This window comes from Lontra canadensis, unplaced genomic scaffold (assembly GCF_010015895.1).
Source record: "Lontra canadensis isolate GAN:19392208 unplaced genomic scaffold, GSC_riverotter_1.0 scaffold8, whole genome shotgun sequence".
Classification (NCBI taxonomy): Eukaryota; Metazoa; Chordata; class Mammalia; order Carnivora; family Mustelidae; genus Lontra; species Lontra canadensis.
Window position 1 is genome coordinate 9,507,379 of NW_022631002.1, and position 24,279 is coordinate 9,531,657.

Sequence of the window (24,279 nt, forward strand, 5' to 3'; positions counted from 1 at the left end):
GGTTTATACAGCCCACAGCCCCACAAAATCAAGCCCTGGTTTCCGTGGTATAAATCCTCCCACTGTGGCTGATTCTGACGCTACCCAAGTGATGTCACGGCAGTTAGCATCACGAGCAATGCAGAATAGCCACGTGAGACGGTACTTTCCCCATCCAGACAGAGTACAGGTGGATAATCTCAAGAGCGCGGGTCGTCAAATGTAAAATAATTGTGAACTGATAGGTTTTAAGTCTATATTACCTTTTCTTACCATATCATTTTTTAAGCTAGAAGTTTATATACTTTGATATTTAATATCATAGTTTTGTTGAGTGACTGGCTCGCAGAATTCCTGACTATCGAGCAGTGGGCTCTCATGAGCTGGTAGGAGCCAGCTCCCGCACACCACGGTTCTGTTTCATAATTCAGAGAGTCTCTCTCGTGGTTCTGAGCAAAGCTCTCTAAATACTTCCTGTGTGAACAAGCAGCTTTAGTTCTCAAAAGGGCAGATGACCGGAGAACTTGAGAAAATAACGTGGCCCTCAGTAAGTGTTGCCCAACGGCCCAGGGCAGCAAGCCAGAGGATGAGAGGGTCAGTCCCTGGGCTGATAGTGGGGAGCAAGGTCAAGTCTGATAGTGGGGAGCAAGGTCAAGTAACAGAACCTGCCAATTGACCTCTTTGTTACTTCCTTATTAAAACCAAGGACCTTGGTTTTATTGTTTTATTATTTATTTTATTATTATTTATTAATGCTGATTAGCATTTGGATCCCCCTGTCCTCCCCTCAGCAGGGACACGGGGCTAACCGAAAATACTGTAGATCCACGGTTGGAGTTATTTCTTGTTGTCAGTTAATAAACTGGCCTTCCAGTTTGGACATTGGCCTTATTGGATGGAGCAGGCTGGTGTAGACACTGGCAGGTTATTCCTGAGTGGTACAGCCCTGTTCTGCAGGATGGGACTCCGTGTTCACATGTCACCGTTACAAGCAAGGCTGTGGAGTCAGACTGTTGGGGTTCAGATACCCGTTATTAGCCATGTGACCCCGGGAATGTTCCTGGATCTCCTTAAGACATTGCTTTCTCCTCTATAAAATGGAGACTGTGATTGCATCTTATTTGCTTGTTGTCAGGATTCAACGTGACACCTGGCACACAGTCTGTGCCCTAATATGCAAGATGCTGATGCTGATGAGAGTGATGTAGTAGCGCCTTTGTAGCGCACTGGTATTAATACAGTTTCTTTAATGCTGACTTCTCCAAGTCTTTAACATGTCACATGCCAAGTGATGCCATAAGCTGAATTTCCCAAACCACTGGCATTCATGCTTATGAACCATGCCTTGAGAAGTCCATTTTTACCTCTGTCTGGAAGTCTTTGAAACTTCCCTGTAGGAGAAAAGAGCAGCTGCTCTGTTTCTCAACTTTTCATTTTCCTTCCCTTGAAGTGGAAAAGTTATTTGTGCCTGTTCGTCAGATAGTGGGGCCCTTGTCAGAGCTCTGGAGAATCGAGGGGAGCTTCAGGATCCCTCTTTTCCATGTGGGAAGAATTCATATGTTTACACAGAATATTCAGGTCAAGCAGCACACAGCTAGGGTTTGCTCACACAGGAGACCAGCAGGAATGAGCGCTGTGCCTGGTGGAGTCCATCCTCCAAGTGATTGTATCGTTTGTCAATCAACCCTGGAGTCTGTGGCCAGGGTGTGTGTACCTGGGACACTAGCTCCAAGGGTGGGTTGTGCGAGCCTCTTCCCCATGGTGCACTCTGGGAGGACGTCATATTGATAATTTGCTATGGGTCCTGGTTGGAGTATTTACACCATAGAAATCGGCAAACGCGACCTATCTTCTCCAAGGCCAGTTGCTGAAACATTTACCAGCATCCCACTGTGTGTACCTCCTTCTGGGAACTTTCTGTGCTGCCTCTCACAAGACGTACCACTTTATAAGTCTCTGTGTCTTATTTCACTAAGGACACTTAACATTCATTGCATCAGACCCCTCTTCCGCGGCACTTTGTATCTTCTGGGTCCCCTTCATACTCTAGCTACTGCCGCTGGGACCAACTTGAGGCAGTGCCTCAGGCCCTGCCCATACCTGTGCCTCACCCCAAGGTGTCCCTGATGTGAAAGCGGAGGACAGGCATGCACAGCCCAGGAGTCCTGGGAAGTGGGTGCCTGTGGCAGCCCCTTTCACTAATGGGGGCTGATGGTCAGTGATCATCACAATTCCCCTCTGGTATCTTTGGAAGGCAGTTCTGAGATGCATTTCTGGAGTCTCCCCAAGAACTGAGGGTCTAGCGGTGCTGACTCATCCAGTCTACCCAAGCCGATCTGACTTCGACAGCTCAGGAGACAAGGGCTCGGAGTGACTCGGTTACTTGTCAGGGAGGAGACAGAATTTGGACTTGCATCCCTGGGACTCTGAATCTGTCCACGCCTCATATTGCCTCTGCCCGTCCATCAGCCCAGTCCTGCCCACTCCCCTTCCTCTGCCTCCTCCTCATAATGGCTCCTGTGGGGAACACCTTGGTCTCCTGGAAGAATGCAGTTGGAACCCACTTGTGAAAGCAGTAGCTGCCTTTGCTAACATAACCTTTCTTCGGTTCCTGAATGTTCTCCTTCTCCCTCTTTTCCTTCCTCCTTATCACTTTTCATATAAAAGTTTGCACACCAGCATGTTCCCCAGGCTCTGCTTTGAGGGAATCCCAGCCTAAGACACCCTCTAACTGACTATAGGGACATCTGTCACATGACCCTCCTGTTGTGATAAGCATAGTGTTAAGTAGCACGTGGCCCAGAATGGAGAACCAGATCAAGTCCACCTCCTCCTTGAAGCCCTGCCTGACTTCCCCAGACCTCCTCCTGCTGTGCCCCCAAGAGAACCACACTGTCCTGGAATTGATGGATTTACACACCAGACCTCTTTCCTTCCAGACTCTAAACGCGAAGACAGTGGGGACGTTGTTTTCCTCGTAACTTTCCCTAGCACAGAGTAGGTATCAATAAACTTTTTGAAGAGTGAATAAAGAAAGCACTTGTTAAAAAGTTTACTGTTTAGCACATCTGAGAAGAGCCTGTTCATCCCACACTCACTGTCGAGTGGAAGATGGTGACAGGAATTCCCGCTGTGTGCCAAGGCCATTCCAGAATTGCAGAGAAGGATGGTGAGAGGAAACTCGGGCCACAACCAGCAAGGAAAAGAAAAAAGAAAATTAAACCTGCAGCCAACATGAGCCCAAACTTCCTAGATCTGATAAAATGTTTGGAATGCCAGTGAGAGAAGCAGTAGCCACTCCTGACTATTTTTAATGACTGTTTTTTTTGTTTGTTTTTTGTTTTTTGTTTTTTTGAAAGGCGTGCTTCTCAACTCTGCCAGGCCGGGATAAGCTCACGAACAGTTTGGGGGAAGCGCAGACATGGGGGATGAGAGCTGCAGAGTGAGTCACACTTGGAAAGCATGGAGGGAGGATCCAGTAACACAACAAACCTAAATTGCATCTAATGACATAAACAGAGAATAATGATGCGGGGAAGACTGCCAGCCCGGAAAACAGAGCGAAGGAAGTCGACTTGCAAATAAGAGGACCTCGGAGGACATGGGCACACGGTAGCCACGTGGAAACCGGAAGCAGGGAAGCAACATAACATTTGAATCAGACAGGAACGTGAACTCCATGGGGGTAGCAGGGGTATTTCTGTATTTGCTCTTAGAAGCTTCCTCCAGGGAAGATCTGAAGAAGCCTCCCCATCAAATCTGTGAACTCAAAAAGTAAAGTTGGAATCTTGTCAAAGGGAAGGAGGGCAGTGAGACTAATGTCAGGTGTCTCTGCTCAGCTATCGCTTTCACTTTCTTGATTCTGCCCCAATTTTTTTTTTCCTTAAAGATAACGAAGCCATGCCAAGACGTTTAATATTACCTTTCTTTTTTTTAGTCATAGGAAAATTATTTCAGGATTTGAAGCACCGAAACATCCCATTGTCTCCACACCAGTTGGCCACAACATGGAAATAAAGCCCAGTCCCCCACAGGTAGGGGTGTTTTGTGAGTGTTTTGTAACCATGTAAGCATTCAGACAGAGTTGAATTCCTTCTATTTGCCAGTCTTTCCTGTGACCCTCTCCCATTACTGAGCTTGCAACACTGTATTTTAATTGTCTCTTTGCATGCCTGCTTTACCACCAGCCAGCACTCTCCTCAAGGCTGCTTTGCTTTTCTGCCTCTCCCCCGCTTAGTTCTGGGCTCCGTAAACAGTAGGTGCTCAACAAATGCAAGTTGGCAAACAAGCAAATGAAAAATTATTCCATGCACCTGCATGGAAAGTGAAAAAAAAGTCTTTTCTTAAATAAAAAGTGGGTCAAGGAAGGAATCGGAGTTGCCCAAACAATATTGAAAGCACCCCTCTTTACCTGAAATTCTTGTGTGAGAAAGGAAGGTCTCTAGGGCATTTGGGAAGTGTTATGGATTGAATGTTTGTGTACCCCTCTCCCCCCGAAATTCATTATTGAAGCCCTAACCCCAGGGAGCCATACCAAACACCTCCACTTTCTTGTGTTGCTGTGTCCCTCCTTAAGCAAGCATCATAACAGGCTCATGGGCACAGCTGGAGCACTTACAACTACAGCTGTAGGGATGGGGGAGGGCAGCAGAGGTATGAGAACAAAGCCCGTGATGGGCTACCTCTTTTTAAAATCCTGTGTAATGGGCATAATGTCATCTGTCCTGCCTGTCACTATGGGTTTACTGGGGGGCTTGATGCCCCAAAGGCTAACAAAATGCTGTGCAAAGAGAAGGTAGAGGGTGGGATGCAGCCTCTCTGAAATGTCACCTCTGCACTTCTAAGCACAGCCCGCATTCAGGGGTTTGCCATTAGGTTCCTGTATCTTGGAGGAGGCATCAGCTCTCTCGGCCTCAACCTTCTCATCTGAATCACAGACAAAACTGGGCCACCTACAGAGGGTTGAGGTGAGCATCATGTGGCTGTCAGCTTAATCACCATGTCCCCATCCTCACCCAGCAGGGGTCTGTAGAACAAATCCGCTGAAGGATAGTGTGTGTCTGTGCCAGGGAAGCCAGGAAAATGCCTTTTGGGAAGGGATGTGGAAAGGGAGAAACGAAGGTCGCACTGAGCACCCAGTCCAAGGCATTTCTAGACAGTACACAGTTTACAGCATACACATGGCTTGCACTAGACTTTAAAACTAGCAAGAAGAGCAAGGGCGATCAGCCGCATTTCACAGAATCAGGTTCACAGAAACTGAGGCTGGTAACCCAAAGTCACCCGCCTCCATTCACTGGAGTTAGGGAAGGAAGCACCAAGGTCTTGAAACCCACTCATCTTCCCCTGAACCAAGTGGCCTCTAATCAGGGAGACTGGGCAAGTAGGGAGAAGAGCCCAGAACACAGTCACCCCCACTTCTGAAGGGGCCAGGCTACGGCCACGAATACGGCTTAGGAGAGAGCAAGCTTGAGAGCCGAGTTTTGCCTTTAGCACCTTCGTCTCTGTGCCCTCGTCCACGTCACTCACCCCTCTCCGTGTCCTCTCTACCGCATGGAAATAGCAGTTCCTTACAGTCCTCAGGGCTTCTGTGAGTCTAGACGAGCCCAGGCCTGCAAAACGCCCAGGACAGTGCCTGGTTCAGTGTCAATGTCAAACTGGCTCCGCCGTGGTTCCTTTGTCCCTCACCCAGGGCTCCGCAGGCAGCTGCTCACTTGGAGTTTACTGAATGACTAACCAGAGCATGGCACTTTCCTGGCAACACCACACCAAACAAGCTCATAGCTTAGTGATCAGAGTCTAGAGGGCTGGAGAACCAGAGGATCCGAACACGAGCATGTGTTTATCACTGGGGCTGCTTAGAGCTTCTGTTCCAGAAAACAGCACCCACAGATGCCTTTGGAAGGGAGTAAAAGCAAAAGGCAAGAAGCAATGGTAAAACCACTGTTGGCGTCACAGTGGTGGCAGACCAGGGGATGGCCAGCCCTGGGAGGGTGAATTATAAGAGACAGAAAGGCAGGGCCACACCCAACCCATCCCTGCCCAGATGGGAACAGAGCTGACTTCTACAGGGTGCTAGGACAAGCCCCACAGCCTGGCCCCACACCATCTATGACATTTTCATGATGACCCCATAGGGGAAGTACTGCTGTTACCCCCATTTCACAGATGAAGAAGGGAAGCCTAGAGAAGTGAACTCAGGTGGCTTTCCCAAGGCCTCACATCTGTCACCCATGGAAGGAGGACTTGGCCTGATTCTGGAGCCTGTTCTTTTAACCCCTATACAAAAATTTATCTCTTCAAACCCTTTACAGTTTACAAAACATTTTCCCATCCTGAGTATATCCGACTCACCATCTGTTGTGTGTTGAATTCAGGTCCTTGTTGAAAATTCGTATGTTGAAGTCTTAACCCCCGGGACTTCAGCATGTTACTATTTGGAAAGAGGATCTTTGCAGATGTAATTAGTTAAGATGTGGTCACCCTGGAGTAGGGGAAGGCTTATTCCAATGACTGTTGTCCTTATTAGAAGGGGAGATTTGGAGACAGACACTTACACAGCACCCCATGTGAACACAAAGGCAATCATGGGGTGACGTGTCTATGAGCCAAGGAACCCCAAAGATGCCACTAAACCCTCAGAAGGGATCAACCCCACTGACACTTTGATCTGGGACTTCTGACCTCCAGAACTATGAAACTAATACATTTCTGTTGTCTTAAGCCATTCAGCCTGTGGTCCTTGGCTATGGCAGCCCATTTTCAATGGAGGAAAGGGATGCTCAGGGTGGAGAGCACCTTCCGCAGGTGGCAGGGGAAGCAAAATCCACAGCATTCCCACCTGCCAGGATATGGCCATTCTTCATACATTCTCTGATATAACTGTGTGCTCTAGTGTTCCAACGACCTGGGTCTGCCGCAGAGTTCTCTTCCTTCTCTGCTTCTAGCGAGTAGGTCAGAATCTGTGATTAACACATCAGTACAGATACCTTGGAAAATATTTGCAAACGGTCCTTCTGGTGTCACCTTGCAAATGAGACCTATAAAGTGATTGCTCCATCGACTTGGAAAGCAAACAGAGGCAACCAGGCATTTCTAGCCTCGGAAACAGCAGAATTTTGTCTAGGTCTTTTAAAAACAGTCAAGAGCAGCCTGCATTGACTCTGTGCCTGGCTCACAAGAAACTCGTTTTGTGATGTATGTTCAGCCGAACGATAGACATGAAGGCAAAAGCGATCATTTTCATCATCGCAGAAATGTACTCATTGCTGAGCTCCCAGGAGGAGTGCTTAGCTGTGAATAACCCTAATCCGGCAACACGCCGTGGTCTCTGGTGGATACAAAATTGTCTGGTTAGAGCCTGGATGCTTAGACGCTGCACTGGGCTGATGGACACATCTGCCTGGAGGCCCCAGAAATCTTCTCCACAGCGTACCCTGTGTTCTCCTTGCTTGGTGTCTTGCCTGAGAGCCCCTGGCCCCAAAGATCTCAACCTGGCGGCGGGGAGGGGGCTACGTCTGCATTGCCCTGCAGGACTAATAGCTAGCGAGCACTTAATAGCCCTCAGGCATGAGGTCATTTAAGTCCTCCAACTAGAAACTGCTGGAACATACCATTATTTTCTCCATTTATCTTTTTTCCCCCTTTTCTCCATTTTTTCATAGGTAACTGTCCATGAACATGTTGATGGAGGCGGCAAGCGCAGGGGTTCCTCTTTTGGGGTTGGGGGACATGGCACAGCTGGGGAATGTTGGGGATCCTGTTGCAGGAGAGCCAATGCCATTCCTGAATCTTGAAAGGGGGGCAGGAATTTCACAGGACAGTGGTGAGAGAAGGGCATACTAGGCAGAAATAACCGAGAACAGCATGAAGACGGGCACGGGGCAACAGAGACCTGGGTTCTTGAAAACCACAACGGTCCAGTTGGCCAGAGTGAGGATGGCACAGCTGGGCAGTGGTAGGAGCCTGTGCCTGCCCACTTCCTCCCCCTGTTCCACGGTCGGCCTCCTGGCGTCCCCAGCACTTTCCGCTCAGCCACATACACCTTTTCCCAGGGTTCGGATGTGCCAGCCTCCTCCTCTCTCTCTCCCGCTTCTGGGCCTGGGCCCAGGCTGTAGGATATGCCTCAGTCTCTCCTCTCTTCCTGTGGGTTTTACGTCCTCCTTAGGTAACCATCTGGCTGTTCATTTCTGCCACCCTGGCTGCTCCCTCAGTGTGGACCCACACCTTCCACTTCAAGTTCGTTTTCAGAGCCCAGCTCTGTATTTGCTGACTAGATGAGGTCTTAATTCCCAATTGCTGCTATAACAACCTCCCCCTCCCCCACCCAAACTCAGTAGCTTAACACAAATTTATTCTCTTACAGTTATGCAGGTTAGAAGCCTGAAATGGGTCTCTGCATTAAAGTCAAAGTGTGTGCAGGACTGGTTCCAGGATTGGTGGTGGTGGTGGCCCCACCACCGATGGATGAGCTAGCCAGAGCTGTGTCTCAGTTTGCTCATCTGTTTGGCAGCTCAGAGCAGGGTGGAGGGCGGGCGCCTGGCACGGCCTGCGGACAGGGTGGTGCTGGGATGTTTGAGCTGCAGAAAACCCACATGACCCGGGCTTGCGGGGAGACCGTGTGTGGAAATTGGGAACGTGTGTGTGTGTTTGGGGCAGGAGTGACTGTGCTGAACTGAAAAATCTAGTATTCTCCTCGAGAGAAAGGGGGACGTGCGGCAAAGGAAGAATGAAGCTTAGGGACATGAAGCAAACTAGCCGTCACTCCTGGGGACTCAGTTTCCTCATCTGGAAACTAGGGGAGGGCGCCAGGATACACGGATAGTTTCACAAGGCCATGCAGAGAGGATGCCGTAAGGACTGAGGCTGGCGATCTGGACTTGCCAAGCTGTACCTCCGCCCATCTCCCCTTATCCCGACTCTACACAACCCTTCTCTCCATCCCTCCCAATGATGTATCAGTCTTACTGAGATATGATTTGCCTGTCATACTGCAAAATGAATTATAGTGCATATGATGTATATAATGCCATGGGCTTAGTATAGTCCGCATTGGGCAACCACCTGTCATTTTAGACCATTTTCATCCCTCCAAACAAGAAGGTACGAGGACCATACCTCGTAGTGGTCCTTTTCATTCTCCCCCAAACCTCCCAGCACTAGGCAACCACTAGTCCACTTTCTAAACAGCCCCGCCCTGGAGCCTGCTCCTCCTGGCTGTTTTCGGGCCTTTTGTTCTGCTCAATGGGAGGCTTATGCTGGCTGTCAGCCTGCCTTAACCACACATTCCCTTCCTGACCCTCTGCATCCAGGCTTCTGCCCTCATCATCTTACTGAGAGGGCTTTCTGAAAGGTCAACGTGACCCAGGGCCAAATCCAAAGGCTTTTCCTCTATGTACTTCCCAACTTGTCAGCAGCAGCCGACACTAATGACCTGTCAGACGGCCATAGTGGTCCCGGTGCCACTGCCCTGTCTGTGGATGCCTCATCTTTTGCCTGCTGCTTGAAAGCTGGGGGATGCTGGGGTTCTGGCCTTAGCCCTCTTCCCTCGGCCGCAGAGAAGTGGCACGAACTCAAGAACCGATCTGTCTTGGTGTGACTGCCAGCTTGGCCACGCACCAGCTGTGTGACCTGGGGCACCTTCGTCACGAACCCATTTTCTCGTTTGTGCCATGGTGATAGTAACAGTACCCTCACTCGAGGTTACTGTGGGGATGCCGTGAGTTAATCAGCGGAAAGTGCTCAGCACACAGAGACAAGCCATGCCAAGGGTTCTCTAATGTGATTATTTTGCTTATTCTTTTGTTCATTGAGTTTATTCACTGCCATTTTTTTCATTAACTTTTCTGCATCAGACTTCCCTGGGCTTCAGATTTTCATTAAATTCAGTATAAGCAGGAGCTTGGGGGCAAGTGTAGCTTCCTGAAAGCCCGACATTGGTGACCTGGAGGATGGGGAGAATAGCGGCTGGGTGTTAGGGCTGTTGGGCGGCCCACATGGTTTGATACGTGCAGAGCACTTGGAACAGTGCCCAACGCACAGTGAATCCTCTGAAAATGGTGGCAGTAGCAGCAGCAGTAGTAATGGTAGCACCAGTATCCTCTTCTTTCATCTCCGTGTGACCGGGGTTTGACTTGTGGACATCCCCACCTGCATGTTCAAACATCATCCTCAAACCAAACTCACAACCAAGCTCTTGAGATTTTTTTGCGGTAGTGTCTACCACTGCTGAGTAAAACGGTATTTGCCAGCACCCCACTCCCGGTCTCCCCAGTTACAAGACCACCGGTCATCTCTGACTTCTGCTTTTTTATTTCCAATTTTCATTCTTTCCAATGACTCCAACTCACTTAGTCTCTCTCATTCCACGGCCCCCCTCTTCTGTCTGGGGCTCACCTACCCATGCCTCAAAATCTGCAGTGACCTCCTGGACAGACCATATGCCTTCAGTGTGTCCTCTAAACTAATGTACCCATGATACAACACACATTGCCTGCTTTGGGGTGATGTCTTTAAAATACCCTCCCTACCCCCAACCATGCCTCAGAAGAAGCTTCTGAATCTTTAAAGAGGGTCCATGCCAGCCAGTTGCCATCTGCCATAATTAAGTGGGACTTTCCATGGTTTCTCTTTGAGTTGCCTCCTTACCTTGACTTCGGACAACTGGGTCTGATGCCTGGCTTCATCTTCTGTTAACTTCCCAGTCTGATGTTGGAGTCGAAAGCTGCCTTTTTTTTTTTTTTAAAGTTTTTATTTATTTATTTGACAGAGAGAGAGAGAGATCACAAGTAGGCAGAGAGGCAGGCAGAGGGGGAGGGCGAAGCAGGCTCCCCACCAAGCAGAGAGCCTGACGCGGGGGTCAATCCCAGGACCCCGAGATCATCACCTGAGCCAAAGGCAGAGGCTTAACCCACTGAGCCACCCAGGTGCCCCAAAGCTGCCATTTCTTTGCACTGACAATCACACCGCACACCTGGCCTTGTCTCTTGGGTAATTCCACTGTCTCTCCCCAGTTTCAACATTAATCTGTCTCTTAGCAAGTCACCCTCTTGCTGAGGACAGGTAAATGTCCCTATCAAGCTCAGCATTGTATTATTTTTTTCTTCCTTGATTCTTTTAGGCAGACCTGTCTCTGTGTAGGTTTTGTGATGGCATAAGGTGAAAGGCACACATGTAATTAAACCCCAACTCTTAACATGGAGGGAAAAACGCAGGGGAACTACAATGAGGGCCACTTAAATAAGTGACTGCATTTGGATAGTTAGCTTCATGACGTTCAAGGCAAAGAGAGATGGACAAGGAAGGGCATAATTAACATAATTTGCTAAAAGGTAATCATGCCAGATTGCTAGGGTGGCAGATTTTTTCCTACTCTTAAACAGAAGGATGACATCATTTCCTAGATCAGCTCCAGCAGGATTTCGGCAACAACAGGCACGTTCTTCTATCTCTGCATGGTCTAATATGGTAACTGCCAGCCACATGTGACTATTGACTACTTAAAATGTGCCTAGGACCCCTAAGGAACTGACTCTCTAATTAATTTGACTTAATTAATTTACATTTAAATAGCCACCTGTGGCTAGTGGTACCATATCAGAGAGTGCAAACCTAGACAATTATGTAAATAATCTTGTAAAATGCTACAGACAATGCCTTTAATAAAAAAAAAAAAAAAAGATTTTAAAACTACCAAAGATCTCCGGGCAACCCTATATGAGTTTGCTGGGGCCGCTGTAACAAAATGCCATAGATTGGAGTCCTAAACAACAGAAATGTATTTTCTCACCATTCTGGAGGCTGGAAGTCCCAGGTGAGGGTGCCAGCAAGGGTTGGTTATATTCTGGGGCCTCTCTCCTGCCCCTGCAGATGGCTGTCTTCTCACCATGTCCTGACACGGTCTCTCTGTGTGTCCATCCTTGGTGTCTGTCTGTCTGTCCTAATCTCTTCCTCTTAGAAGGACAACTGTCAGACTGGATGGGGGCCCACCCCAAGGCCTCATTTTAACTAAATTAATTCTCTAAAGGCCCTGTCTCTAAATACAATTCCATTCGAAGTCCTGAGGGCCAGGGCTTCCACATATGAATTTGAGGGGGTACGCGGGTCAGCTCGTCACAGAGTCCTCCCTGTGCTATGAAATGGCAGGTGGGCAAAGGCATTGGTAATCAGAGCTATATAAGTCACAGGTGTATCACACTAGCGTCAGACTTAAGACCGGGACGGGCTTCCGGAAATTGAAAGAGTCAGATGGTGCCATGTTCCTTAAGCCACACTCTCAGAGAGCAATCACCTCCCCTAGAACGTCAACTCCTACTTCTCTGCTTGGCGGTGAAGGCTGTCAATGTGACTCCATTGACCAGACCAAACATACTTCCTCTCCTCCTTCACCAGCCACCTCTGCTCCGTGCCGTGTTTTGCTCAGACCTCTCAATCCCACCTACCCCATACCCCTGCTTCTGAGATTTTGTCACTGTCCCCCGGCTTGGAATGCCCTGTTTCGTAATCCCAATGTCATCCAGAGAATTTGTATCCTTCCGATCTCAACCAAGTCCCACCTCGTTCTTGGAGCCTCTTGTGAGCACTCATTCTTAATTAACATCATTCCCTCTCGTTTTCAAATCCAATTGCCCTTGAAAACAGTACCCCATGACCAACACCTCAGTGTTGTCTCAGAAACTAAACCATAAACTTAAGGGTCGGGGAACCCTAAAATAGTACTAGCACATAGTAGGTCTCAGTAATGTCACTGCTGCTTGGTTGACAAATATGTCTCATTCCTTTCCCACCTCTGAACTGTCTGGAAAGATGAGCTTTTTTCTAACTTAATGTACAGCTGCACATTTAATATCTGGAGGCAAACCTGAAGCTGGCGCATATCTCTGCTTCGTGTATTAAATTTACAATAAAGTCAAAGACAGATGGCTAAAAAGAAACACTAAATCGTTTCTGAAATTATTAAATCTTCTAGTCTGCGGGCTCAGAGAGCCCAAGAAAATCTTCTTTTAATCCCTATGGGTTTCATATTCCATCGATGAAGTTCCAGAGCTGGCCTGAAAAGCAATTTTATGAAATCATTTACCAGAGGCGAGGGGGAGAACATTACAGTCATCCCTCTGAGGTTCTCCAGTAATAAGCACGCTCTATTCTCCTCGAGCCCAGAAGAGTCGCGTGGGCTTGATAAATAACTTGAGTTTGGCCCAACTGCAGCTCTAAACAGATGTCTGTAAATATTGTGGAAAAGAACCCTCAGAAAGTTGGTGGGTGTTCCTCATGAGTGGCTGTGGACGTTTTTGTTGCCAAACAGGCAACGGCTGTCTGTCTCCCCTTTGTGGATGACTAGCTTGCCATAGGAACGTGTGATTGCTTTGTTTTCCTAGTGACAATCTTAATCAATATGGCTTCTTTTAAAGCAGTGTTTCTCAACTAGTGGAGGTTTTGCCCCTCCTCCCATCCCACTCAGGAGCCGTTCAACCATGTCTAGTGGTATCTTTTATTGTCATGGCTGGCAGTGGGGGGCGCTACTGGTATCTAGTGGGTAGAGACCGGAGAGGCTGCTAAAAATCCTACAAAGCATAGGGCAGCCTCTACCCCCAGCAAAGGATGGCTTGGCCAAAATGCCAATTGGGCCCAAGTTGTCTTAAAGTAGTAACACCTTGTTTTAGTATGTCTTGTTCATTGACTCATTTATTCATTCATTCAATGCATAGTTATTGTAGAACCTACACAATACCCACGTAGTCCTGTTTCTGTGTATTGCTGGATTCATCAGTTCACTCATGAAATGCCTGTTTGTTGAGCATCGACTCTGTGCCAGGCACTGGGGTCTTGAACAGCACAGTCGGGGTCTTTCCTCCTCTGGGGTTTACTTTCTAGTGGAAGGGAGACAAGAGTCTCGACAAGCCAACAGATGAACAAGATCATTTCAACCAGTGATGAATACAATGGAGATTGTTGAACAGAGTAAAACGAACCCCCTAGGTGGGTGGCTGTGTAGGAAGCCCCTTTCAGGAGGGGCTTGGGGGAGGGCCTCTCTATGTAGGTCACGTGGAAGCTGAGCTACGAATGGGTGGAAGGAAGCGGCTCTGAAATCTGGAGGAGTGTTCAAAGTACCTCTGTTCCCAAAGGCTTAGGTAGTTTCAGGATCAGGGACACGCAGGCCACTGAAACTCAGATGGAGGAGGCGAGGTGGACAGCGAGAAGATGACGAGAGGGGCAGGAGTTATGACCAGACAAGGCTGTACAGTCCAGGAAAGAGTTCAGACTGCATATCAGGTGCAGTGGGAAGTCATGGCGGGATTTTAAGTGGGGTGGACACAGTCTGGGTTAGGGAGAGATAAGTCCACTTGGGCTGCTGGTGGAGAATGGGAGGTAGAAGGGAGGGGCCAGTCAGGAGCTCACTGCAGGAAGGAGGCCAGCTCGGGCCACAGAGCCCTGAGTGGAAAGGAGAGCAAGTAGGTGAATTTGGGAAGTATTTGGGATAAAGTCCCCGACTTGCCTGGATAGGATCCGTTACTCGGTCCACCGCAGCTGCCGCCTGAGCTTCCTATCTCTGGTCAGTGCGGGTCCTGAGAGCCTCCACTCTGCTTCCTTGGCCGAGCCTGTCCTGACTTAACTCCCACATACACGGGGCTCCTCTGTCCCCCACTGCCTTAAGTGAGCAGACCCTCCCTAATGAGAGCTGAGCTCAGCTTAGCTCCCCCCTCCCATTCCTAAGTCCGTCAAGAGCTTCCTTGAGTATCAGACTTCTGCAGCTGCAGCCTAGCCCCCAGCCTCACCGTTTTTGCTTCTTCCCTGGTAGATCATACCCTTAGAGTCCCAATGTGGCACCTCCTGACCATGACCCGTCAGCAGCCTCCCATGGGGCTTAGGCTACAATCCAGATTTCTATCTGGTCCCTGCTCACCAAGTCAGACTGTCCTTTTTTTTTTCTTTTCCTTAACCATTTTTGTAATTTAAATTCAATTTAATTAGCATACTATATTATTAGTTTCCGTAGTAGAATTCTGTGATTTATCAGTTTCATACAATACCCAGTGTTCATTACTTCAAGTGCCCTCCTTCATGTCCATAATCCCATTACCTCATCCCCCCATCTCTCTACCCCCCAAGCAACGCCCAGTTTGTTCCCTATAGTGAAGAGTCTCCTATGGTTTGCTTCCCTCTCTGTTTCCCTCGTACTTTATTTTTCCTTCCTTTCCTCTAGGCTCATGTGTTTTGTTTCTTAAATTTCACATATGAGTGAAATCATACGATATTTGCCTTTAACTTATTTCACTTAGCATAATACCATCTATTTCCATGCACGTCATTGCACATAGCAAGATTTCATTCTTTCTGATGGCTGAGTAATGTTCCTGTGCATGTGTGTGCATGTGTGTGTGTGTGTGTGTGTGTGTGTGTGTGTATAGATAGATAAATACACAGATATACACCACATCTTTTTTATCCATTCATCCGGGCTTTTTCTGTAGTTTAGCTACTGTGGACATTGCTTCTATAAACACTGGGGTGCAGGTACCCCTTCGAATCACTATGTATCCTTTGGATAAAGAGCATTCCCACATTTGCTCATACCAACCTGTGGAAAGGGGCCACATAACCGATCCCTCTAATCCTTGTCCTTTTACTTTTGAGGGTCTCTCTGCCTTGCAGGCACTTTCTTTATTAGCTTTCAGCCTCTTTCACGTCCCAGCTCCAATGACACCTAACCTTTCTTGTGTGAAGTCATTCTACAGAAAGCACTTTAGATGGGAGCGATACCAGCCTCACAGGGGTGAAAACTGGTTCTTGGAGGATGAAAAAAAATCTTTTAATCTGTAAAGCACAGATACACATGCAGGACATAACCAGAAGGATAGCCTGCTAGAGGAAAGGTAGGTAGCTGAATTGTTAACGAGAGAGATAGTATACCCATGGTATTAAAATATCATAGAGGGGATTCATCTGGAAGAGAAGTCTAAAAACTCTCCCTCAGGGGCAGGTAACAAGGAGAAAGTTGAAAACCACTGGTCTGTAGAAACTGTCTCTCCACTCCACTTACTTGCCAACATACACCCTAATTTAATTCCTTTCAGAAACTTAGGACAATTGGCAAATACCCTGCTGATTTCTGTTCACTGCCAGGAATCTTCTGCACCTCCCCAATCCCTCCAAATGTAAGCTCTGTGAAACCCATGTATCTTGGCTGTCGTCCACTGTGTCTCGAGCATCTGCACATAGTAATCATCCAGTATCTACTGTGACCAAGCAATGATTTCAATTATGAGAATAAGGACCCAATGGGTGAACTGGACCCCTCCTGGATTTCAACTCTCACTTAAATGCTTCCCTTTTGAACACTGAGTTTAAGCCTTCTTCCTTGTCCCACAGTCGTTCATCTCCTAGCCCTTGTCTTGACTACCCCCAGTTTTCTCTCCTCTCTGATCACTGAGAACCAGCAACCATGCAGTCAGCCCTTCTTTATGCCACCAAGACACCACAGTGAATACCACAGGGATGTCTGACTCGGTGAATTAAAAACATTTCCACGAAAAGTATAACAGCAGGCCAACCATCTTGGAAATTACACAGCAGAAAGAATGCATGATTATCTGATTTAACAAGAAACTGAATCATAGTGACCATCTGCAAAAGAAAAAAAGACTGGAAGGACACAAGCCAAAATGTTGGCAGTGTTATCTCTGGAATGTGCACTTGCAGTTCATTTTCTCCTTACGCTTCTGTTCTTAATTTAGGACTTTCCTACAATAAGCCTGTATTTCCTTCAGCAGAAGACACCAGGGTTTTGGTGGCTGGTTTTTAAAAAAACCATTCATGATACTGCAGTATGAGCGGCAAATACAGGTGTACCTCTGGTCCACTCACCCAAGGCCAGTTCTACTTGATTACATGGGGACCCCCACAAAGCTTTTTCTAGGGCAATTTCTGTGTTTAGGGGAGCCATGGGATTTTGGCCAACGCAGTTCATTAGGCAAACAGTACCAGCTTTATTGCAGGACAGTACCTGCTATCTGTTCCACAGAACATTATGTTCGTTAGCTTTCCCAAGGATGTCTGTGACTCCCCAAAGCACAAAAGATTTCTTGCATTGTGAGGCACTCACCCATGCAAAATACAAAAACCAAACAGACGCAGAACACATTCCCACATATTTTAAGGTATTTCTCAGGGAGTTTCATGGCTCCCTGAAGCCAACAGCCCGACCGAGGAAGATTACTCAGTGAAATGTCTCTTTAAATCTGGGCTTTACCTCTTTATTTTCTCCACACACGTAGCTACCAAGACTGGCTACCCAAATGTCCGGAACTTCCTTGACCCTGGAGGCTCTTCTAGACCTCGCCTCCTCCTAGCACGTCCCATCTGCCCCAATGCAGCTAGTTCATGCTTCAGTGTCCTAAAACGTTATATGACAGAGTCTTGATCTTTTTCATGATCAAGGCACACTTCCAATCTGAGAACTTTTGGCAGATTCATTAACAAACACACTCCGTTCATTACTAGACCCAGTAATTCATGCATAATTACAGTGCCCACTGGGACAGCTAACAGCATCTCATCTCACAGGGTGTCCCAGCCCCTGAGTCTAGCACACAAAACATTTGGGCTCTGAGCCACTGTCTGCCCCCACCTTGATGTCATCCACCCACAAGGGGATGATACAAACGATGCTGCAGCCATAGTCATGCCGCCTGAGAAGCCGGGAGTTCGTCCATACCCATGAAAACTTGGTGGCCTATCTGAGAACAGCTCATAGTACAAGTGGTACGTTGAGGCGCATGATTTGAGACTCACTAGGGAACTTAGAGAATTTCTTACCTCCGAAGCCCAATGCTATAGGACAATGAGTCTTAGGACCCTCATTTAAAGCAAACAAACCTGGAGAATAATCTTTGAATAAAAGACTGTGTATCTGCCCAAATCTCCCTGGGCTCAGCAGAGATTATTTGCCGGGGGACAACGTCATTCTTACCTCCTCCAGGGCCCAAAGGGAGTCTACCACGGGCTTGATCTTCTTCTGGTTGTAGAGCCCAATGAGTTTGTCCACCACTCCTCGAATGAGGCCCGCGCGGCCCTGTTTGAAGAGCAGGTTCAAAAGGGAAAACCCCGCGATGACTTTGTTCTCTTCGTAGAGCTTGATGGGGTTCACCTTCTCGACCTGCCACCACTGGAGGAGAGAAGGTGCCCATTACAGGGAGCCAACGGCAGCCACGTTCACAGTATTGGCAGGCGGAGAACAGGGCTGCAGCAGGGTGGGTTCCAGGGGGCCCGGTGGGGTGGGGGTTGGGGGGTCCTTGTTGGGGTATTTTTTTCAAGCGGCCATGCAGACAGACAGCGCTGCAAGTGCAGAGTGAGGCTTCTGTGCCAAGCATGAGGTCTGGGCGGGAGAGAGAGACAAACATCCCGAGAATAGCTATCAGGCCACATGTCATTGGAACCCTGAGGCCCAGGGTTAGGACTGCCCGCTCTGGAGATGAATCCTGGTACTACTTGTGCTCCCTGTTCCTCTCTGTGCTTCATAGCTTCCAGCTACAGACCATGCTAGAGTGCTTCCTCCCAGGCTTCTGGAAGAGTTTAGCTTATGAACAGTAGGGAAGGAGCAGGGTGGCAGGGAAGTCTACCAAGTGTGGTGGGGACTCGGTGGGATGGTGACCCAGCCACAAGAGCAGCTTTCTTAGGTGGAATGATGGTGCAGCTGGAGAGGTGGGTAGGAATCCAGCAGAAGAAGAGTGAGGGAACGTGATACAGGCAGAAGGCACAGCACAGTGGAGCATGGAGCCATAGTGTTGGGACAAAGCCAGCAGTTCTTATCTGAAGGACAGTTGGCAAAGTCTGGGAGTGTTTTTGCTGTGGTGACTGGAAGGGAGAGGAATCTACTGGCGTCCAGTGGGTAGAAGCCAGGGATGCTGGTAAACATCCCACAGTACATAGGACAGCCCCTCATGACAAAGAGTTATCCAGACCCAAAGCGCCAATAGCGCTAACGTCCGTGACAGGATACGCATAGGTGGCAAGTGTGGCTCTCTCCCTTCTAGCCTCTCATCCCCCACTTCTGACATGAAAGTAAGTGAATAATCCAGAAACGGTTATCCAGCTGCTTTGTTCTGATTTAACTGCATCTCCTTTGGTGCTGGTTAGAATTTAGAATGCCAACTTCCAGTTTCTAAAGGCTCTAGGAGAAGTGGTGAATCGTTTAAACCAGAAAGCAGATTGGAATGTGGTGGGCACATAGGAACATTCACAATGTTTACATTATTGGGGTGTTTATTTACATCCTGCCTCTTTCCTGAATTGTGGGAGCTCACAAAAGCTCGCCAAAGATTTTGATATGTACTTTTTGAAATGGGAAAATCATACTATTAGGAAAATAAGTGTGCGAAAGACAAGTCAAAAGCAGGAATAAGGTTCGTATACGAAATTCTTTACTAATGTACATCCCCTGAAGGCCTGGGGGCCAGCTCTAGGAGAGACATGTATTTGGCCATGGGCTGGCTTCCCACAAAAACAAAGCAGAGAAATGATTAATGACTCGTTTCATGGTGCATCTGCATTGTCTCAGGGACTGTCCGTGAAATGAATGCTTGTAAAATCTGCAATTCCTGCAGCTATGCTTAAGTTCCAGAGCCAGACACCTAGTTTTGAATCCCAGTTCTGCCGCTTACTAGCTCGGCAACTTACCTAACCTCTCTGTGCTAAGTTTCCCTACTGCACCTCACAGGGTCATCATGAGGAATAAGGTGTTAATATATAGAAAGTTCTTAAAACGGTGTGTGACCTGGAGTAGGTTTTCTATAAATATAAAATATTTGTTATCTTTGATTTAGTGAGTAGGAGCTCTGAATTTGGTGTCAGATTGCTCTCTAGGGGTTAGCCACTGTTAATCATTGCTATTGTCAAAAAGCAAATGGTGTATTGGACAGAGTGAGTACAAGCTCCATAAGAGTTTTAAGGTGGAACATAATTAGGATATCCGAGTGAGAAATTCTTGTATAGTTCCAAGTATGGCCTTATTTTTGGGGCCTTTCTCCAATACCATAAAAGAAAATTCCTTTCTAGAATCTTCTAGAACAAAGTTATCATTCCATTCCTCGGCATGCCCTATCTTCATCTTACTTCTCACTGACCGACTAATATTGGACCAGGCCTCCAAAAGGAAATAGTCTTCGTTCTTGCCCTCCAGCTATACAGCACTCTTGTAATCAGCTCCCCTGCTTTAGGCAGGAGAATCTCAACCTCCATCCTGGCCGTGTTTTCATGCGTGCCTTCACTGAACCTGGGCACACTGCAATTATTTCATTAACACTGTGTGTTCTGATTATGCGTTTAAGGGAGAAAGGGAAAACACTTCTTACAATTGCATGTAATTTGGGATCACTTTGGTTCCCCACAGCAGGCTGTCAGCATCACGTTAATTACAGCTACAGCAACAAAACAGCTGCGAGTGGCACAAAGCCTATCTTCAGGGGACTTGCTCCAGACAGAATCCTTCCTCACACTCCGTTCTTGCTCCCTTACAGATTCTGTCATTGCAGCGATCCTTGACCTGAACACTGAAGTTCAAAGGCAAAGGCAGACCCTTTAATTCTAATGTCACAGGGCAGGGAGTACGAATCATTCCAGAATCACTGGTGTTGGGGGTGAAGCCTTGTGCAGCCAATGTTGGCACTTAGGGGGCACATGAATACCCCGTACTGCCACACTTAGAATGATTTCTGTGGCTTTCTCTGGGCACCCTATTCAAAATGCCTCCACCCAATCCTGCATCCTGTTTTGAATCCCTGTCTGAGTTCTTATGACCATTTACAATAATCATCTTATTAATATGTTTCACCTATTTCCGTTTGTCTCCCTCATTAGAATGTGAGAGTCACAAGGGGCTGATATGTGCCCATGTCACTCACTGCAATGCCCTGGTGTCTTGCACACATGGCAGGTGCTCAGAAGATACTCATGAAGTGAGTGAATCAATCAGTGACACACTGGCTGCTTAGGAGGCTTGAGGAGAGGAGACGAGACAAGACGAAAGCAAGCCCTCCTGAGAAGCAGCAGTTCCCTGTTGGGGGGGCAGGGGTAAAAACTGAAGTTCCAGCCCTAATTAGCTTAGTTCTAGCAAGTATTGCTCGAATGTGGGAATACAAATCCAAGTAGGTTGGAATGCCCAGGGATGTGGTTTCTCAATCTCAAAGTAACCGCTACGCTCAGAGCATGATTATTTAAGCTAGTGGTTCTCAGATTTGCCTGTGTCTAAAATCACCCTGGGGGCTTGCTAAAATTACAGGATCCCATTTGTGTCTCCAATTCAGTAGAATGGAGATACAGAGAAATCTTAAGTACCCCCCAGAGACCTGGGCAGAAACCAGTAAAATGTATTAATGCCAAGTTTATTTTTGACCAATGATTAAAAACACAGAAACTTAAGCAATCTCTGCTGAAATCAAAACAAAGCTTTTCTGAGTTTCTCAGATGCTCCCACCTCTCTGCTTCATTTAGACGAAGCAGCCAAAGTAAACACACAGTCTTACTTATGTGTAGTGAGCAGGGTGGGAACATAGGCTTTCCTGAAAATGAATGATGCGGATGAAGGACAAACAAGGTCTAGGTTATTAGGTCAATGCCTTTAGACACTGAAGAATATAAGTTGCACAGAGGAGCTCACGACGTGCAAATCACCATACAACCATAGTACATTTGACACATATGGATACTCACTGACTTTGCAAAGCTAAAGAAGCTCTTGGTCTCTCCAGTCACCATGTTGGATGAACCTGCAAATGAAGGATTCCCAAATCAAGCTATTGCTAGTGAAAAGCAACATCTCTTGCTACACATGGAAGAATTGACAGTTGTTTGGTCCAGAACTGTCAAGAGCTTGAAAACAACTTTAATTCAGCCTTGGAAAAATGAGGGAAATGGAGGGAGTAGGTGGCATCAAGTTGACCTGATTTTGGCCAGCTGTCACTGGATCAAAGAGAAAGTGGTATTTCTTGAGGTGACCATCCGATTACTTTGGAAAATTGGGCATGTATCAAAAACATGATTTAGGCCCACATCCTAAAAAAATGAAAAGTTGTTCAAAATGTCTTTTTGGTTCCATTCTTCAAGACTGGGAAATGGAGTCCTATGTGAGCCTAACTCATGGTTTGAATTTGATTCCTTAACAAGTGAAAGGCTTGGGGCTCTGGGCTGGTCTGGGCACTTAAGTAGCAGGGAGAGATGGGACTGAGCTTGAATTTAGATGGATGGGAAAATGGGGTACAGAAGAGCAGGTGAGAGTGAATATAGGTTCAGAAGCCAAGGAAATGGTGTGATCAACATACTAGCTCCAAAGAAATCTGAGCAGAGAGGATGAAACCACTTGAGACAAATGGTGTGAGAAACTGAGCTTAGCTAAAGGGAACAAACAATATTCAGAGGGAAGATGGGAGATGGTGTTAGGAAGATTTCCTAAGGTGCTCTTACAGAGAGAAAAGACCACTTTGTGTGGTTTTTGGGGATGCAGAGGGGATGAAAGCTCTTAGTAGATCAGATGCCATATTGGTGCTTTTTCAACAACTTTCTTCCCTTGTCTCCAAAGGCTGGGAATAAGTCCTTCTCAGAGAACCATTATTTAATGAAAAAGCAGTGTATAATTGAAACTTCATTATTTGGTCTCAGTAGACTAGTAACCAGTCAGTTAATCACTGATCTGCTTTTATGGGGTGACTACCACCAAGCATCATGGTACCAGGCTTTGGTTACTTAGTAATCAATGTAATCAGTTAGATCCTTGTGAGATGGTAAAATTGTATTCTGCCAAGTGACGTCATAGAACTGGGGCAAAATTAGAACTGGTGAATAAGTAAGAAAGAATAAATTGTCCATCAACATTTGACACACACCTTAGTTATATCCAATATCCCCATATTGTGCATTGACTCTCATAGCTTCTATTATCAATAATAGTAATAATTGAAGAATTATGCATCCACTTGCAAAGACTTTCAGCTATGTGGCCACTATTGAAAATACCAGAACGCTCCAGCAATGGGAAGCTTATTCCCTCTTTTTCTGTCATAATCATGACAAAAAGATGCTTAAATATTTATACCTCTCAAATATCTCTTTTAATGACTTTCAATGACTAGCAGGGAAACGAGTATTTTTTCCTGAGTAATAAAGAGCTAAGGCTCAATTTTCTATTGGACCTATGGAGGGCAGAAGTGCCAGAAATCTCAAACACAGGATAACCCCAGTATCCTTTGGCTTTGGAATATGGTATCTGGCTTCAGAAAGGCTTTTATTTGACTTTGTAGAGACTAATGTTTAAATTAGTTTACAATCATTTAACAGAGGAGAGGGAGAAGAGAAGGAGGAAGTTCTGGGGATCTCATTCTGCCGGAGGAAAATCTCCTAGATATCAATCATAAGTCCCCTCAACCTCAAGAGCATCTCAGGGGCTACAGAAGCAGAGGTGTGTCCCAATCATTCAGGGTGTCTTTGTGATCAGGACATACAGGAGTGGTTTAGAATAGGAAGGAGTCGTCCTTTGCAACTTTATCTCCGAAAGGGAAGACTCTTCCTTAAAACCCCCGTATCCTAGCCACCCTTCCCATTCTACTGTGGGTCCTTCATTCCTTCATTTTAAGAATTTCCTTTGAAGCCATTAGTATTTCCCACCTGTGCCACCTTCTGTGGATCAATGAATACACTTGCTTGGCCTGCCTTTACAAACCCTTTTGGAATGAGAAATATTCATGGGGGTAGTAGGGCAATAGGCACACATGTTACTTTTATAATTGAAAATAACTAGTGGCAATAGCAGTATTATGTAAAACATTTAAAACTGAAGCCCTCCCGGAGCACCTGGGTGGCTCATTCTGTTAAGCATCCAACTCTTCGTTTTGGCTCAGATCATGATCTCATGGCTTGTGAGATCCAGCCCCGAGATGGGCTCTACTCTCAACGGGGAGTCTGCCTGAGGATTCTCTCCCTCTTCCCCTAACCCCCCAAATAGATAAATCTTTAAAAAAATTAAGCCCTCCCAATCTCATTACCCTATCACATCAACACATTTCATTCATCAGAGCTTTTGTAAGCATGCGTGCCATGCTCCCTGTTGCAGACCATGTCCCCTCTTCTCTTCAGCACTTACCATATAAAATATAGGTTCCCAGTGGTTTGAGAAGGCTGAGACCTTTTCCAGTGTTATCCCCACAGAGGCAATCCAAAACAATGTCCACTCCTTCAGCAGAGATTCTAAATGGTGTGAAGACAAAGTAAGATACTGTCAACTGTAAGGGACCAAACTTCTGATGGCTCCTCCTT

At 46.9% G+C, this 24,279-nt stretch overlaps 1 protein-coding gene across 1 annotated transcript in view; it reads right to left on the bottom strand.

Annotated features, from left to right (window-relative positions):
* Window positions 1–24,279, bottom strand: part of VAT1L (vesicle amine transport 1 like) — a 133,766-nt gene that overhangs the window by 41,764 nt on the left and 67,723 nt on the right. The window contains exons 5-7 of the mRNA XM_032853922.1: window positions 24,107–24,210; window positions 21,685–21,740; window positions 17,948–18,142 (exon numbers count right to left, since the gene is read on the bottom strand). Coding sequence (XP_032709813.1) covers window positions 17,948–18,142; window positions 21,685–21,740; window positions 24,107–24,210 — 355 coding nt within the window. The remainder of the gene's footprint in view (window positions 1–17,947; window positions 18,143–21,684; window positions 21,741–24,106; window positions 24,211–24,279) is intronic.